Source organism: Alosa sapidissima, chromosome 3 (genome assembly GCF_018492685.1).
Source record: "Alosa sapidissima isolate fAloSap1 chromosome 3, fAloSap1.pri, whole genome shotgun sequence".
In the NCBI taxonomy this organism is placed as follows: domain Eukaryota; kingdom Metazoa; phylum Chordata; class Actinopteri; order Clupeiformes; family Clupeidae; genus Alosa; species Alosa sapidissima.
In genome coordinates this window covers 8,186,756-8,205,387 of record NC_055959.1, presented here as the reverse complement: position 1 = coordinate 8,205,387, position 18,632 = coordinate 8,186,756, and the positions used below count along the sequence as shown (strand labels likewise).

Below are 18,632 nucleotides of genomic sequence, written 5' to 3'. Positions count from 1 at the left end.
GTTGTTGATTATGTAGGCCAACTAAAGGTTACTACATGAAACTAGCATGTGACAGTCAAGATTCCTCTTCTATATCCTTCATAGGAACAAGAGCAGTCATTTCAACCAGGGGCACTGTTTGAGGGAAGAAGAGAAAAAAGAAGGAAGAAGTCAAACTGAAACTCTGCCAGAGGAAGATACAGGTTATTGAAAAGAAATACAATCTATGTTATGCAAATGAGTTGACAAGCATAGCTAATAATTTTTACAAACATGTCAGTGTTCTCTTTCTCTCGCACAAAACCTAAACATTTATTATGATTCCTCATAATAAATGTGCATTGCAGGCAAGACTGAACATGCTTGTTAGCTAATCCCCCTACATTCTGCACTGCAACTATTCAGATCTCTGCACTACAGTTGATAGCCTAACAGAACCCATAAATGTGTTTGCACTTTCTTAATTGACATCAATTGAAAAAACAAATGCTGCAAAAATTATATTCAAACATATATACCCAAATCAATACAGTTGTGATAAGTTGTAATAAATGCAATCGACCACTAAAGAGCCTTTAACTTTCATAAGACTTTGATAAGTGAATTTGCAAACCTGCATTCATGTCATCAAGGAAAACAACTTCCAACTGCAACTTATTATCAAAACATGAGAGTACATGCAGTTGCAGTAAGAGGAAATGATAGGTGAGGCTTGATGTCGATTAAAGGCCTGATTTATTAGATTATCAGAGCACTAGTTATCTATAGAGGTGGCTTTTCCAAGCAGTAGCAAGTGGTAGAGGAAACTTCATAAAGCCTGATAGTAAAACTATAATGGAACCACATGGTTTAAAGATAGGATGTGGCAGTCATGTGACTTCAGGGAACACAGTGCAAAATGAAAGTAATCCAGCAGCCGACAAACTGAACTGAAGCTTGAAAGAATGATAACAAAGCTGGAATCCAAGTGATTTTATTCAAACATCACATCTCTGTTTAGGGTTGTGTGTATGGGTCACACACACACACACACACACACACACACACATACATGCCATGCAGGGATGTAGTGGAGGCTAAACGCAAGTAAACACAATTTATCCACCTCTGAAATTTCAGAGATAGTTATTCACCTCTTATTACAGTAGAGTTTATTCACCTCTCAAAAGAGTTAATTAACCAATTGCAACTTTTAACGTTCAAAAATCACACTGTATTATCCACATTTACAATATGTACACTCATCAACAGTCTAGGAACCATTTAATACCACTGGTATGGTTATAAACTTAATAAACATTGGACAATAACCTTCGCCATCATCAAACATGTTCTGAATGGTTTTTAAAAAAATCTGATACCGCATGGCGCAGTCATACCTTACCGTGATCACATAATTACATAATTAAAATAATTACCTACTTATTTTACCACTACATCCCTTATGCCATGCAATGCAAAGGCATGGAAACTGGTATAATAATGACTATGTACTTAGCAGGCTAAGCAGAAAGTATGTTTCCATATTATCTCTCCAGCCCCTCCCATTCCCCCCCTTTGTCCTGTCCAAAAACTGTAAATACATACTTTCAAAGTCCAAAGTGAAAGAGCTTTCTCTGTATTCAAACAGGTGTTTCTAGGTTATGAGAATAGAATACTATCTGGCCTGCTGAGGGTCTTTCAGTTTCTAAATGATCATCCCTTACAAAAAATAACTGCAGTTTTTTTTTTAGTAGGCTACAATGCGGTTATAGCCTACTACAGTAGCCTACAGTGCAGTACAGTATATTTGCATGTCCAAAATACGGCATTTCTGCAGTAAAGTATGGTACTATGCAGTTTTTTGTGTGCAAAATACTGCATTTCTGCATAACTGCATTTTGTTGTCTCTTGAACTCTGCCCAATGAAAATAAAGTTGAATCTAATCTAATAAGAACTATTTCCTCCAAAAACTGCAGTTTTGACACCTGAAGTAGGCTAATGCAGTTATTTTTTTGTAAGGGATATATATATGAAGATATATATAGATATATAGGCTAAACATAAACTCACACACTACAGACTTGCCACTGCGATTGCGTAAACAGAGCTTGGCTTTGCTTTCACTTTCGCTTTCCTTGAAATCATTCTGTTCTGAAAAACGTCGCCGTGTAATTGCGTGTAGGCTATGCCTATCTGCCCATCTGGAGTAGAAAAGAAGTCGTATTCTTAACGATACCGAGGTGCAATTATGTTTTCACTTTTCGGTTTGAAGTGGTTCCTTTATCCCCGTCCCCTTTCTGTGTCTTCTTCAGCTAAGTCAAATCTTCTCATCCAAGGTGAGTCACGCTGAGGCTATTGCCAAAGTATGTGTCCACATCAGATGCGTGAACACCTTGAACACAGATTGTGTTTGTGATTTTATTAAAGCTTAGGCGTCTTTAACATAGTCCAGCCCATACCGGTCAACATTTAGCTTTCCAAAAACGGGAGATTTTTTTTTTTTTTTTTTTTTTTTTGGGGGGGGGGGGGGGGGGGGGGGGATGGGTCGGTGTTTATACTGGATCTGTGTTTGCATATAATACGTTTCGTTACGTTACGTTCGTTGCTTTTACCTTACCATTACCTTACGCATGCCAGTATCCACCAGATGCCTGCCTGCAGCATCCACCAGCTGCCTGCCTGCAGCCTACTCCAAAACTCCAAAGCTGGAAATTTGGTTCAGAGGGCACAAGTTCAGTGTATCAACAACACTAAATAACAGTTTATGTGATGTGTTAATCAATTAAATTCCCAACAATTTCACAACAGCTAGTTCTGGAGTAGGCCATTCAACTAGCCCGCTTGCTTACGACGAGACTCAGGCTGCGCAGTCGGCACCCGCTTCCTTATTTGGGTTTTGGGTTGCCAGGTTGTAGCCTATGACAAAACGGTTGACATTGAAACTAAGTGATCGTGTATGTGTAGGGTGTATTTCATACACAATCTGGCAACCTGAATGGATCATTGATTTTAAAATTAAGTTGATGGCCATGCAAATTACGGGAGTTTTACGGGAGAAATAACAAAACGGGAGGGTGCTGGGAGATGACCTTGAAATACGGGAGAAACCCGGGAAAAACGGGAGTGTTGACAGGTATGGTCCAGCCATGCATAGAGGCTAATCTTGCATCAGGCTGTGCGCTGTAGTCGACAAAGCTTGATTTTCGTCTGTCATATGTCACCATAACAACAGTTAGTTTTTTACTTTCAGTACCTCATGCATATTCAAAATCACATGTCAGTCTAGCTTGTGTAGGCTAATAGCTTATTTTGACATCTAGGATACAAGTGCGGGACATTCTAAAACGCTTAACGTGAAAAAGCTTAACGTGGCTTAAGGTAGGAAAACAACGATGAATCATCACCAAATTTCGCCTGGCCATATCTTGTCATGAACACTTAAGCCTGTCAAAAAAAAAAAACAACCTAAATCCAACGATTATAGAAGATATCTCACATTAACGTTTTCTCCCGATAAGTGCCACCAGTGTACGTTTCCCTTAAATGAGTAATTCTCATTTCTGTTTTACAGTCGTGCTTTTGAGATAGGCAACAAGTAGGCTATGCTATTCCTATAAGTAGGCTACTGCCACCTAACCTGACCCTAGCCAGATGAATTTCGTTCCGCTTACTGTAGCTCCGCCTAGCTTCACTCACATCCATCTGGGACCTCTTCCATTGAGAGTGATTTCTGCAACCGACTTTATGGTTCAGCCAATCAGGACGCAGGGCGGGAGTTTCATAGATGTGATGTAGTGGAGAAGCGACCGTGAGACTGTTATCAGCGTCACGGGTTGGCTTCGATGTGAGTGGTTGAAGTAGCACGTCAATAGATGACGGACAAGTGGCTTATTCAATCATATGCAAGCATTTTTTGATTAGGCCCAGCCTTCTGAAACACCATTCCAATGGATCGGTTCCAGATGGATGAGTGGAGCTAGGCGGAGCGAAATTCATCTGGCTAGGGTCAGGTTAACTGCCACCACCACCACCACCACACACACACACACACCCTTCGTCCTGTCCAAAAACTGTAAGGCCTACAGATACAGCCTACGGAGAGCAGATAGCTAACAAACGTTCAGAAAAAGTCCTGTTGGCAAATTTGAGGAAAAGTCGGTAAAGGGGCTATTTCACACAATTTGAGTGTGCTGAATTCAAATATTTTGTTTACCAAGCTCAATTTTGAATTTTAAGCTTGCTAATTAGCATAATTAGCATAATTCACATACTTTTTGGTTTTGCCATCAGATATCATAGGAATTGCAAAAAATAAGGCATTAATATAGGCCTACTCTTTATGTATCAGATATGTTGTAGGATAGGACAGGAATTACCCCAATGACCCTCAAGTAGCAAATGAAAATAAGCTAAAATTAAAATATGAATTGAAATAATAGCTAAAATTCAGTAGGCCTATGACGTTTAGAAACAAAATAGATTCCTTGATAATAAATTGATAGAATAGTAGGTGACTGCTCATTTTTCAGTAAAAAGTCCTTTGTCACTAACTATTATGAACAGTCTTTAGGGCAAGGACAGTCAGTCTTTACAGAGGATTTACACTGTATTTTTTTTTTTTTTGTACTGTAAAGGCGACTGTGCTTGCCTAGTTAAAACATCTCACTGGTGCTCTTTCCTATCATTCAAATTCCAGCCATGCAGAAAAATGGAAGGGTGTGCATGTTTGATTACTGAAGAGTGCTATGGAGATTGCATTATTGCAAAAAATTTAGACAAGATATCCTTTATAGTGCAACAAAAAGAAACATTCTCCAGTGCATCATCACTGCATATGATGCTGAAAGGGAAGTGGACCTAGGACAAATCCTCAGCTATGAACTGATTAATGTCCCTGTACTGTAGCTATTGCAGATAGCGATGGTTATTTGTGAAGTGGAAATAAGTCTATACTCACTCAAGTGCTGTCTAGCAATGTGGAATGTACAGTAGTGATCACTGCAAAAACTGCTTCAACACTGGCAATAGATGCTCAAGATCTAGCTATGTCTTTAGGACACCCATCTGACTGCCGCACATTTAAGAAGTATGCAGGAAAGTTTGTAAGAAACTTTTGTATTGTTATTTGGTATTTGTTATGTGGTAGCAAATGATGTTAACTATCAAATAAATAGACCTAATGTAGAAATACAAATAGCTATTGCAACAGATAATGGTGTAGGCCTATCTGATTAAGACCTGAGTGGTTGAAACATACTTATTAATACACTGGGAGCAAAGACTATCTTCACTTATTTCCCTTTGCAACTGTCAAAGAAATCCCAGAAACACGGGAAGGCCTAGGGTAGCCTACATCAGATGGCCTTAAGATTAGGTTCTTCTGCATAGCATTAAAGGAGAATTCCGGTGTGATATTGACCTAAAGTGTATTGAAACATGATACCGAGTGTGATTGTATGTCTCATAGCCCATCTCGGCTTGTCCCCTGCACTCCAAAATCTGGCGCTAGTTAGCCGATGCTACCAACAGCTTTTTCAATAGTGGTGCTGTGAATGAACAGGTATGATAAGGGATCAGATTCCAAAAAGAATTCAGTGGAAATGCATGGATTCCAGTTGCTGCTACTGGAAGAAACTGGAATCCATGCATTTCCACTGAATTATTTTTGGAATCTGATCCCTTATCATACCTGTTCATTCTTACTCGTCGCTCGACTTATCGTGACTAAATTCAAGATGGCTGCAAACGCTAAACTTTGTGAAGATACTGTCTGTATAAATCGTCTTGTAAGTAAACTACCAGTGCTTTTTCAAAGTTCTCAATGTCTCGTTTTAAATGTCAGGGCCCTCGGAAGTCTACCAATGAAGTGTGGAGATACATTGAGCCTCGTAAATGGGTGTAAAACAGTGATTTATTTGCATGGCTAGCCCGATGCCGAAGCACCACTATTGAAAAAGCTGTTGGTAGCATCGGCTAACTAGCGCCAGATTTTGGAGTGCAGGGGACAAGCCGAGATGGGCTATGAGACATACGTTCACACTCGGTATCATGTTTCAATACACTTTAGGTCAATATCACACCGGAATTCTCCTTTAAGTGATTTGCATGCAGTAATTTGAACACTGACCTTGATCTAGCTTTGGCTATTTAATGGTAATTTATTGCCAAAACACCACACAATATAAACATAATATGTTTACAATATGACATGACATAAACAATAAAGGACTTAATCACAGACTAACCACTATTTTACTGACTACAAAAAAGAATTAAGTAGGAAGTTTTGAAAGTTTAAAACCCAGAATTGACCCAAAGTGCACCAAATTCAACACAAATGACTCAATACACTTGGAGGAGGCCTGCATTCTTTCTTTTCCAGATATTTTGGATTTGGATATCGTTTCAGTATTGAGTATCAAGATATTTATGGCAGGTATTGTATCGAAGTCATAATTTTGGTATCGTGACAACACTATGCCAGAGCCACTCATATTAGAAGAGCACATTATCAAGCTCTAGTATGGAGGCAAGCACACATACTAAATCCAGTGTTACTAGAAGTAAAATGTTTTTTACTTGTCAGTTGTTGCTAACGGTAGATGCAGTTCTGCATTAGGCTTATTCCCGCTATCTAAATTCATATGTACTGTAGGATATATTCTGAGTTGAAGGTTATCTGTGCAACTTGTTATTGTAATGAAATGCATTAAACACCACATGAGTGACTCACTATGCAATAAAAATATGGTTGTGTTTTGATTAGAATTTCGGAGTTTATTACATGTTAACTGTAATCATGTTCCCATTAAATACATTAATAAACTATAGTATGGGTTCTTTAATGCTCAAACATGTATTTAGAGAACACTTTTATTTGGTTTTAGTGATTACTTTTGAAATCAACCCAATTTAGGGAAAAATAAGCAAAAAAAATCGCTATTTTATGTAAAAATGCTGATTATGCGGCTTAGAACTCAGAATTGAGCTTGGTAAACAAAATATTCAGAATCAGCACCCTCAAATTAGGTATGAAAGGTGGTTTACCAACTTTTCCTCAAATTTGCCGTCAGAGGTTCTCTTCTGTGAAGCTGCTCTCCCTCTATTTAGGAGAAGTCCTAAATGAAAGAGCTTTCTCTGTACAGACGTTTCTATATGAACCGTAGGCTACTATCTGACCTGCTGAGGGTCTTTCAGTTTCTGAATGATCAGATCATCCAGGTGAAATGGCCTAACCTCATCCTATCATTGCAATGATGGGACCCTGGGCTTATCCTTGCAGACGTCGATGACCAACTCTGTTTTTTTCATAAAAGTGCGCAGATAATATGGAAACATACATAGGCTGGTCATTATTATTATTATACCAGTTTGCATGGCTGGAATTAATGCACCTGGACCGACCAGCTGTCTCTCACTTTTCCAGAACTGAAACTCGGGATGAATGGTCTGTCTAAAGTTTCATTTAGCTCGGTTAGCATCCACAGCAAGCCTTGCACTTGCACCACAACCTACCATCAAGTGCTCTACATATCAATTTGTCTATCTATTGTTACATTTGTATTCTACTGTAAAATAGGTTACAGCATTTTCCTGTTAGAGATTAGTATGCTACGAAATTTGAATGCTGCATGCATGCATGCATGCTACATGTACAGTATGTGCTAGACCCCAAAGCGGCAATATGTATAGGCCTATTTATCTCAGCATAGCACATTATGAACATTCTCATCATGTTTGCATGTCCACACGCAAATGATCAAGTAGGCCTAATCTATCACTCCAAATTATGTAATGGGTTATTATATCTACGTTGCTTTGACATTGCAGATCGAAAGACATTTCATTTTAATAGGCCAAATGAAAATAATTAAATGCCAAATAGGTGACAGGCAAGTGTGAAACAGGCCTATACATTTCATCAGTCACTGCAGAACATGAATGTGGTCGGGGGAAGCTATGTTCAACAGGGGGCAGAACAACTTAAAAATATTCACGTGCAGGCTTAGGCTATGCCCTGCATATTCGTATGTAGGCTATGTTGTATGTAGTATGTACAAATCATCATGTTTTATGATATGCCAATGGTCCATGGCCATTTTACTTTGTTTTAACTTGACCAAGTGTAATTTGATGGTTGTGAGAAAGGAATCCATGACATGAAAGCATAGCCTTAAAAAACTGAATATAAAATCTTGAAATCAGAATACAAGCCCACGGAAGGCATCGACCTTAAATGAGTCGCCCTATTGGAAATGTATCTGTTCAATGAAAGTGAAACCCGTTTGTGAGGAGCGTAGAGCCTACAAGAAATGGCAGGAGCCTATAGTGAAATGCTGTTCTATGAACTTGAGGCTCTTCCAGGAATTGCTACGGGGCGGGGCTTAGGCTAATGAAACTTTGTGTAGCCTATAAAGCATACAGAGAGGTTGCGAGTTATACAGTAAACTGTTTGGCTTGGTACGAACTGGATATAACTGTGGAACATGTATGCCCAGTGGAATAAGGCTAACTAATGACTGTGGGAATAGTATCACATCGTATTTGGAGTTGTACAAATGATAATTCACTGTTTCCCATCGTGGGAAGAAAGCTTAGATTTTGGAAGCCTCTCTCCGCACAGATACATCTACGGTAAGGTTAACGTAGTTTTGACACTATAAACAATACGATCATCGTCAATCAATACGATCATGTTATTCACGTCGTTACTTTTTATGTTCACAAGCCATGATTTTATTGAAATTCAGTCTTATTTATATTGATGGAGCGGTCCGAAAAGTGTCATAGAGAGATTGCGATATGGGGTGGGGGGGTTACGTTCACAGACCGAGCAGGCTTGCCAGCGATTTCTCCTTTGGCCGGTCAGTTCTGTTTGTGGGATTGTATGCCCAAGTTGGTTGTGGAAAGCTATTTTCTGTTTGTAATAGGTTTGGTATTTGTCAATTAATTGAACTGTTCAATTGTATCTATTAAGTCCGTTTAATATTTCAGCGCTGTAATAGTCTATCAGTTAGGCTGTGTTAGTGTTTATTAGCCTACGTTGGCGGTGGCATTCCGTCGCTTAGGCTACAACACGCAACAAGTTGTGGATAGCGGTGACCCTCTGGACATTTAATTTATTTGACAAGGATTGTAGCATTTTAATCTAATGTCTAGCCTTTTGTTTTGCAGAGTAGTGAGACTCACCTGGAAGACGTTAACAAAAGACTATGGGAGACCACACAGGCTGGTCTTCCATGTAGGATGGTAGCACACAGTCCACTGGAAGGTAACACAGGCCCAGCTGAATGCAGAGTGAGAATTGAGCCCTCAGTGGCTGACTCCCTGGCTCACCGGCCCCGGTCCTGCCAGCAGACCACCAGGCGGGACGGACAGACACACTTCCGCCCGTTCAAGAGCGAGCAGGACTTTAAAACCATTACACAGACCACCTCTATGTTAGAGAACAGTGGCTTCTACTGGGGACCGATGACCGTGGAGGAAGCCCACCACAAGCTGAAGAGCAAACCCCTGGGGACCTTCCTCATCCGTGACAGCCGCCAGAAGGACGTCTTTTTCACGCTGAGCTACCGGGCGTCTGCGGGGCCCATCAGCATCCGGATCAACTACCAGGCCGCACGCTTCAGCCTGTCCGGGAGCAAGGAGTCTTTCGATTCGCTGTTCAAACTGTTGGAATACTACATAACCTCGCCCAAGAAGAGCCTGACCCGCCCATGCAGAAAAGTACAGGTACAGTCTTTGCAGGAGCTGTGCCGCCGGACAATAGTAGAGGCATGTGGGGAGCAGCCGGACATAGACAGTATTCCTGTCAATCCCATCCTCAAAGACTTCTTACACTCATTTCCCTATCGACTCTGAAGATCATACTGAATGCATTAAGCTTGCTGAGCAACATGGAGGGACTAGCCATGCTCTGCTGGCCAAAGAGGAGTTGTTATTATTTTTGTAGCACAAATTTGGGACCAGCACAAGAAAATTGTGTATGGAATGTTTACACAACCTGTCAATGTTTACACTATTCAAGGAGGGTACTCCTTTTGAAATTATTTGCCTGCTATGCAGGAGTGAGTATTTCTAGATATTTGGAAAATAAATATGATTATCAAAGTTTTACAACATTCTTCTACTGGTCCTTTTTAGCTGTTTTTGACCTTCTGGGATCGAGGTATTCTGATTGTTTTGGGTGGGTGGGTGGGTGGGGTCGAGGAATTGTTCTGATATTCGCAGAGTTGGGCTATTAAGACAAATCTGAGTGCAGAATTGGGTAGGTTATAAATGTTAAAAAGAAAAACTCACTGGTTACAAAATATTCTCTACTAAACAACATCCATCTTCAAATTTAAACTCAAATTAGTAGTAAGTAGGCAGTTATCTTACCACATGCCTTTATATGTCTGAACACATAGAGTAGGATCAAATTGGGACATAGTTCTAGAATATGATTGGCATGGTGAGATTGCATAGTGATATATAGTGTCATCACATGGGAACTTTCCTGTCATTGACTCTTTACCTGCTTGGCTTGACTACCTGTGACTGTCTCTGTGAGTGTGATGTGTGTGATTACTATTGTGATTCATACGTGTAGGATAAGTGGTGGATAGGTGGAGCTATGGTGACAGTAATCGCTGTGCGCCCAGACACACATTTACAAGAAATGAAAGAGGTTGCAATAACTCAGTGTGAGGGAGAGGAGGAGCCATATAGACAGATTGTTGCTAACTCGAGTCATCCATGCTACCAATAAAACAAGATCAGAACAGCCTGATGCTCAGAAAGTGAGTAAGAGTGAAAGCCCTTTATGTTCGCCACACCAGTTCAAGTAAACTTCAGATCAAAGACTTGTGATTACTCTGAATGGGGAAGTATGGGGAGTTTTGTGTGTGTCTGGGTATTGACAGTTTCCCCTTACACATTTGAATGACTACAGGACTGTATTTGGTCCAGACAGACACACACACGTCACTTGAGGTTGAGTTCATTACTTGCAAATCTGAGTGACATAAAATGAAAGAAAAGATTATCCAATTGGCCAGCCCCTGACTGGAGTATTCCAGAAGGATTCCAGGGAATTCAGTTATGATCATGTGTCAAAACAAAAACGAAAGCAAGGGCTGTAAATGCACTGATAAGGCCCATGTGACTTAAAAAAAAACCGAAACCTTATCAGATCAAAATTACTGCTAAATAATAGCTCGTATTTGTTCAGCCAATAAGAGAAATAAATCAAAGTGCAGTCCAAAGAGCACTTCAGCTTTCCTCAGATACTACAAATGGGCAGGTAATGCTTCTCCCTTTTGAAAAGCTTCTGGCAGATGACTAGGGTATCATCTAAGAGATGATAGCTAATCTTCTGTACATGCTGTGGTCAAGGGCTTCCTTGTTGGGCTTACTTGGTGGTTACTAGTGCCCATCAAAACAGTCACTTCCAGGAAGAGACAGTTGTGTTTCCCTGAAAAGTCCTAATCTCTACTGAATCAGTCCTCAGCATGTGTGCAAACACAGACAGACACCAACACACTGACACACCGACACAAGCAGCTCTAGCTCTGTTCACAAGAGGCATCTAATCCCTTAATAGGTTGTCAAGTAACCTTAGGTAGTACAGGCTTTAACTAAATGTTATCTTGTAAAACGGGGAGCTGCTCCTGAAGGTCTCAAGTCAAGTCATGTCAAGGAAAACTGATAATATAACTAATATAAATAAACTTAAAAACACAGAATCTGTGGATCTGAAGAAGGCCTTATGGCCAAAACATTATTAAATTAATCAATATGCATATGGAGCAGAGTGTATAGGACTTTTCCGTTATTTCTGGAAAAACAAACCACAGAAACAAAAATGCCGTTCACAGGTAGCTTTACACAACATCACAAATCACAAATAAATAATGAACAAAATCAATAACACTTCCAAAGACAATTAAAATAAGATTTTTTAAATAAAAGATGAATTAGTTCAATTACTGACTTCAACTGACTAATTAATTTAACTTGCACACAACTTCACATTTTAATTTCCATTTAAAATGAATCACTTACATTTCTATTACATTTATATTTATTCATTTAGCAGATACTTTTACCCAAAGCGGCTTACAAAAATTAATAACATTCAAGCTATAATACAGAGGAGGTAACAATAATTACAACAATAAATACTACTTCCTATATTTCAGCTGTCTGTGGCATGTGCCTCAGCATGAGAAATACTGGTTAACTCATGAATGAGTGCTCTACTCTTAAGTCAACCCATCCAGAACTTCAGACACTTGAGGTAAGTAAGAGTTGGTCTATTTGTGTGTGTGTGTGTGTGTGTTTGAGTGCTTTTCAGCTCACTACTACCTCTGAAGCCACAACTCTGAATTCCAAGAAGCTGCTCTATGAGGCTGTCTGCCTCATGGTTACTATGACAACACTTCTTGTCACTCCACATCAAGGCAGAAGGTCCCTTGTGGTCGACACCGAGAAACAGTGGGCTGGCCTGTCAGCTGCACCTAGAAGCACATGTTCCACTCTACCAGCACAGAGGGGGAGGGTGTCTTTCTGATAAAGCTCCCCCGACCTACCAGCGTCCCCATAACTAGTCGCTTTTTAGTAAAACTGCACAGTTGATAATAACATGAGAATGATCTAACAGGAAGTGATGTCTTAACACATTGTCTGTAAAGGTGGAGGTGGTGATGAAAAAAGTTGCGGGGGGGGGGGGGGGGGGGGGGGGCGAGAAAAAGGAAAAACATAAAAGTCAAACATTGAGTGGATATGAGTGTGTGTGTGAGACAGAGAGAGTTAGAATGACAAACAGACAGAAGGTTGACTTCAATGTTTCTGTTTCAGCCCCAATTTACTAACCCTTTCCTCTCTGTGACAATACACACATAGCCTAATGGGACAGAAGACTGCACCTATAGCCCCAGAGAGTTCAAACTGATAACATCAGTGCTTGAGGATTACACACGATCAGCCCCTTCCTCATCATGACACATCTCATCATGACTTTGCTGGGAAACAAGGGGCCAGACACATTCTTAGTGTTGACTAACACCACAGGCAGCAGTTGAATGGATCAAGGTAAAAGCTTCATGTGATACAATACTTCCCTCACAGTGCGTTTCATGTGAAATTAGCTGCTCATGTCCTTCCTTCTTTTCTTTATTTCTTATTCCCTCCGCCTTATCATTGTTTCATTTGAACTAGGAGGCAATAAGGTAATTTATTCACCCATTTACCAGACTTTGTGTGACTAAATCATGGACATTTCAGTCAACATTTTTTTTTGTATATAAATATACACATTTGTGATTTACAATGGTACTTAATTGACAAACATAACATTAATGGACAAACATAATGTAATCATTTTGAAAATAAAAACTGAATTGATAAGTCTTCCATCAATCAGAAACTAATGTTCAATCATTGTTTCAATTTCCTGGAACAACTATGACTGAAAAACAAGCAAAAACAAGTTTATTATCAGTTGTGAAATCAATTCATACGGAAGCTTCCACAGAGCTTTGAGATCACACAAAGCTGTGGCTGAACTGGGATCATGGACACCAGAGAGCCTTCAACTTCAATAGCAAGAGCTCTCACATGGGACTACACTGTTTGTCAAGTCAAGTCAACTTTATTTATATAGCACATTTCATACACAGAGGTCATTCAGTGTGCTTTACATAAACAAAAGCAAACAGCTGATAAAAGGGCAAAAGTAAAGAATAATAATAAGAAGAATAAGAAAACATAAAGCACACAAGGCGATAGTACATAAAAGCATAAAAGGGCAATAATTTAAAAGTGTTTAAAAAGCATTAATTAAAACATCATAGAAACTACTAAAATGTTAGCTGAAAGACTTTCCCAGATTTAGAAAAATAAAAAATAAGTGATCAGTTAGCAGAAAGCATCTGAGAAAAGTTTGGTCTTAAGTCTAGATTTGAAACTGGCTACAGTTGGGGCAACTTTGATCTCATCTGAAAGTTGGTTCCAGAGCTTACCTGCATAGCACCTAAACCTTGTTTTCACCATGTTTAGTTCTAACAGTAGGTTTTACTAACAAGTATTTCTCCTGAGACTCAAGAGGTCTGGAAGGTGTGTACTGCTGAAGCATGTCTGCTAGGTAATTTGGTCCCGTTCCATTTAGTGATTTATAAACAAGCAGAAGCGCTTTAAAGTCAATTCTGTGACTTACTGGAAGCCAATGCAGGGATGAGAGTGGCAACCTTGAAGTCTTTCCTCCTTTTTACCAAATACAATTACTTCAGACATCGAGTTGTTAATCTTGTCAATACACTGACAAAGAGATTCAAGGGGACCATAGTCATTAGGCGAAAGAGTTAAGTTTGTACCAAAAGGCATGAGTTACTCAATATTACCTAACCACAGCTAGCAAGTACAAAGGATGTTGAATGAATGACTCAACGTCCACCCATATTTTGATATGTAGAATACAGAGTCTGTTGTAGTGTCTTCTACCATCATCTGTTTCACTTTATTTGTGCTTTAATTATTTGCACTTTCTACCTTTGTTTTACTGTATGTGTGCTTTAATTATTTTCCGTACTTGCTCTTTGCCGTTTCATTTCTCTTCACTGTGAAGCTCTTGCAATGGCCTCTGAGCATCACATGTTTAGATTAGAGTAAACTTTGTCACAACACTTGCACTGCACCAGCATAACAAAATGCAGTTTTACATCTAACTAGAAAAGTACAAATTGTAGATGAACTGCTGTTGAGACAATATTTACAAAGTATAGAAATAGTTCCTAAATAGGTAATGAATATCAAGTGCAAATAAATGAGGGCCACTAAGGCCCAAGGTAGACAGACATAGTCTATGTGCAGTATAATAGCAGTAGGCTATAAGGCCATGGACTAAAGAGGGAAAGGGGAGGGAAGTTGTCCGTAGATGTGAGGGGGAGTGGGGTATGGGCTAATGCTAGTGGGGTAGGTGGGCTAATGATAGGTCTGAGGGTTACAATGTGTTGCTTAAATGCTGTACAAACAAACATGCCTTGCCGAGGATGGGGCAAAAACACAGCGGTCCAATGACGTGGAGACAGACAGGAATTCAGACAATGGCATTGATTGATTGTGGATCCCTTCAAACAGCATCACTTTCCTAGCACACGTTTAGCTGGAAACCATTTGACTGAAGAATAACAATACAACAGACAGGAAATAGGCTGTTGTAGGCAAATCAGTCCAGTTTCCAAGGTAGAACTGATGAGGGGTAGCGCATGCAAACAGTGCCTAGGGAAAGCATTTACAAGCCAGCCTCTATGGAATGGTAGTAACTTGAGATCTACTTTCACATTGCTAACAGGGCTGAACTTAGAACATTTAGATGTGTCTGGAGTGGCTGAGAGAGCGAGAGAGAGAGAGAAAAGAGAGAGAGATGAAGGTATATAGCAGGGAAAAAGGGAGCCAAAGGATGAGCAGCGAGGAAGGGACAGTGTGTCCAGTTCCACATGAGGACTGACCAGTAAGCCCCTTTGAAAACACACCGCGTTCAGTCTCTAAGATCAACACAGCCTGTTGTCTGAGCCAGGCCTTTAGGAAATGTCATACTCCCATCCGATAAGCAGACAGGATGTCCCCCAGAGACCACTCAACTAACGGATAAAAAAGATTTTTCAGAGCTTCCACAAATACACTTCATGCAAGATTCCTAGGAATGAAGTGGCATGAAGATTCATGAACAGACTCATTTGGGATACAGGGAAGACAAAAGCATTACACATTCTGTGAATCACTGCAAGCTTTGAATCATAAATCCACCTTTTTTTTTTACCAACATAGAGTTTTTAAGAGAGATTTAATGAGAAAAGTGAACAGAGACAAGGCCAGACACAGGAATAAGTAGAATAATTTATTGCAATTTCTTAGTAATTTCTGCCGGTATGTTCATTACAGAAGCAGATTAAAAGCAGGTGGCATTTATACAGCATACAAACATTCAAAACCACAAATTATACTGTCTGGTTAGTTTCTTCTTCACAAACATATGTACAGTAAACCACAGTATGGAGAGACTGTCGTTCAGTATATGAGCACAGGTAATAACAGTATTGCTTCAAAATTGTGTCCATTTTCCCCCCTTCAAAAACAAAAACAAACTTTGTGTGTGTACTGTATGGAACACTACCCTGGGGCATTGTAGCAATCTAGGACAGAATGCACACAAAGTCATATGTACTCCCAAAGGGGGAGGGGGGCTTTAAATCACTGCAACTAAACATGACGTTTACAGGGAGAATGTGTTCCATGTTATGTGGCCAGCACAAGCATTTAGATAATTCTGTTTTTATTTATTTTTTTACACATCACTTTATCATCTTTTCTTAAGGCGTATGACAGATATACACCTTTGCTAAGAAAATATACACCTCTTTAAGCTTCCGAAAACAGGATGCAACCGGTTTGGTAATGCTGGCTGTCCAGTGGGTATTCCAAATGTGTGTCTAATGCCTCAAATAACTTACATTTAAAGACACTGCACAAGACTTTTACACATACGATTTTTTTTCTTCAGTAAGTGTGTCTTCAGATGTAACTGTTAAGTGTATATGCATGTGTATATGTTTGTTTAGTCATATTTAAAATACAATAGGACGGCTTCTCAATTTGCCTCACAGAATCATTTTTAGCAATTCAACCTCTTCCTTTTCAAAACTTTTTAATACATTTTTAAAGTGTGAGCAATTTAAAAGAGGATGAGAGACAGACAGCTTTGCACTGGAGTGAAATCATATATGCTTTTCTCAAATTCAACAAGTACAAAAATGCCATTAGACACAGAGCACAGTGCCCTAAGGAAACAAAAAATGCATTCTAAACACTACGCTAGATTGGTGTTTCACTAGCTGCAGCAAAAGCAAAGGGGTAAGCCCATGTCTGGTGGGAGACCTACGTGATGATGAACTGCACTAATGTGTCAATCCTGTGGAATCCCTGTGTGTTACAACAGTTGCGTGTTGGAGAGGTGTGAAGAGTCTGTGAGCGTCTGAATGAATGGGCAGTTAGAACAGCTGTGTCCAGCATAAGCGCTGCTGAGATATCGGGGCAGGGCCAGAGCAGAGACCTGTATGTGTGTGTGTGTGTTTGGGGAATGGGTTGGGGGGTGTGTGGTGGTGACATCGTCCCTCCTGAGAGCACCGCTGGTCAGACCCCCTGGGTCAGACCCCCTGGGTCAGAGTACATTCTTCAGTGTTAAGACTGTAAAAGCATGGACACACTCCCTTATTTTCACACTCACTCTCTCACAATCTCACACACACACAAAATAACAAACACACATACATACACACACACACACACACACACACACACACACACACACACACACAAACACACACTTTGACAAACAATATGTGAATTTTCTGACAGAACGTCTATGTACAAACGCAATGAGTGCTTTCCAAGAATACTAAAACCAAATGAAGCAATAGGCTCTCTCACTGTCACTCACTCACACAAAAACATATGCACAGCACCATACTGGATAAAACTGAAAACTGCTGTGCTTTGCAAGGGACAAAAACACCAACACTAATGCCTCACCCTGAACAACTCATTCATTCAGTACTGAAATGCATTCTGAAGAAATGTGTGTGTTTTCACAGAGCAGAGCTGTGGTGAGTTACCAGAGCTTCTAGCTTCTAATTGCATGTGTGTACATGTTTCACTGCAACAGAGGGGAGTCCGAAGCAGCACTCATGTGTGTGTGTGTGTGTGTGTGTGTGTGTGTGTGTGTGATTGCTCGTGTAATTGAAGACCTGCGTGTGTGGGGTTCGTCCGTTTGGTCTCTGGTCTCGCAGCCCGTCCTGGTCCAAGGTCCCGGCTGAGTGTGCGGCTACTCTGGCTCATCGCCGGCTCCGTCTGCTGCCGTCTCTGCTTCTGTTGACTCAGGGTCGGGGCCTTCGCTCTGCTCCTGGTCGGCCTCGGCCTCGGGGACCGTCTCTAAACTCTGACCTTGAGCCTGAGGAGTGGACTCCTCGGGATTCGTGCCCAAGGTTGGACTCCCTTCCAGCTCCAGCTGACCGGATTCGGCTGAATCCTCATCCGCCGCATCCTGCGCTGAGGCCTCCTCTTCCTCCTCCTCTTCCTCCTCCTCCGTTTGTGGCTCTGGATCCTCCTCGGACGGGTCGGGCAGTGGCACCGTGGGCATCATAAGCGGCGCGTCACCCTGCGTGCTGAAGTTGCGGAGGCGCGGGGGGTCGGCAGGGGGCAGCAGCGTGAGCGAGTCCGCGCTCAGGGCGTCGGTGTTGGGGTCGGACAGCAGCGAGATGGTGGGCTGAGCGGCTGGCGTCAGGCTAGGGGCCAGGGCCAAGGCTGGAATGGGAGCAGGCAGAGGGGCAGTGGCCGTCAACGTCTGTGCCAGCGCCAGCTCTGCGCACTCGCCCCCCTCCCCCCCCTCGCCCACACAGGAGGAGGGTGGAGGCGTGCGCTCGGCCAATGCTGCCTCATCTGTCTCACACACACACACACACACACACACACACACACACACATTCACAGAAACAGACACACACACATTCACAGAAACACAGCCAAGCACACAAAAAAAAGACGCCACACCACAGTGGTAGATATAGGCAATTGTGACCTCTGACAAGGACTTGTCATCTTTTTATCTTTCTTAGTAAGCGAGGGTGGTAATTTC

At 41.0% G+C, this 18,632-nt stretch overlaps 2 protein-coding genes across 3 annotated transcripts in view; one reads left to right on the top strand and one right to left on the bottom strand.

Annotated features, from left to right (window-relative positions):
- The first annotated feature begins 2,114 nt into the window (after window positions 1-2,114).
- socs1a (suppressor of cytokine signaling 1a) lies at window positions 2,115-10,078 on the top strand. 2 transcript variants are annotated; one of them, XM_042087503.1, is made up of 2 exons: window positions 2,115-2,298; window positions 9,137-10,078. In XM_042087503.1, the coding sequence occupies exon 2, from the start codon at window positions 9,209-9,211 to the stop codon at window positions 9,821-9,823; it is 615 nt and encodes a 204-aa protein (XP_041943437.1). In that variant the 5' UTR covers window positions 2,115-2,298; window positions 9,137-9,208; the 3' UTR covers window positions 9,824-10,078. The 2 variants fall into 2 exon arrangements, with proteins under 2 accessions (XP_041943437.1, XP_041943436.1); XM_042087502.1 differs by lacking the exon at window positions 2,115-2,298 and adding an exon at window positions 8,192-8,596.
- A 5,748-nt stretch (window positions 10,079-15,826) lies between these two features.
- The window catches only part of clec16a (C-type lectin domain containing 16A), a 77,460-nt gene continuing 74,654 nt past the window's right edge, over window positions 15,827-18,632 (bottom strand). The window contains 1 exon segment of the mRNA XM_042087256.1: window positions 15,827-18,440. Coding sequence (XP_041943190.1) covers window positions 17,823-18,440 — 618 coding nt within the window. The 3' untranslated portion in view covers window positions 15,827-17,822.

Excerpts from the sequence above, each read along its gene's own strand:
- socs1a (XM_042087503.1), top strand. The coding sequence starts at position 9,209 with ATGGTAGCACACAGTCCACTGGAAGGTAACACAGGCCCAGCTGAATGC.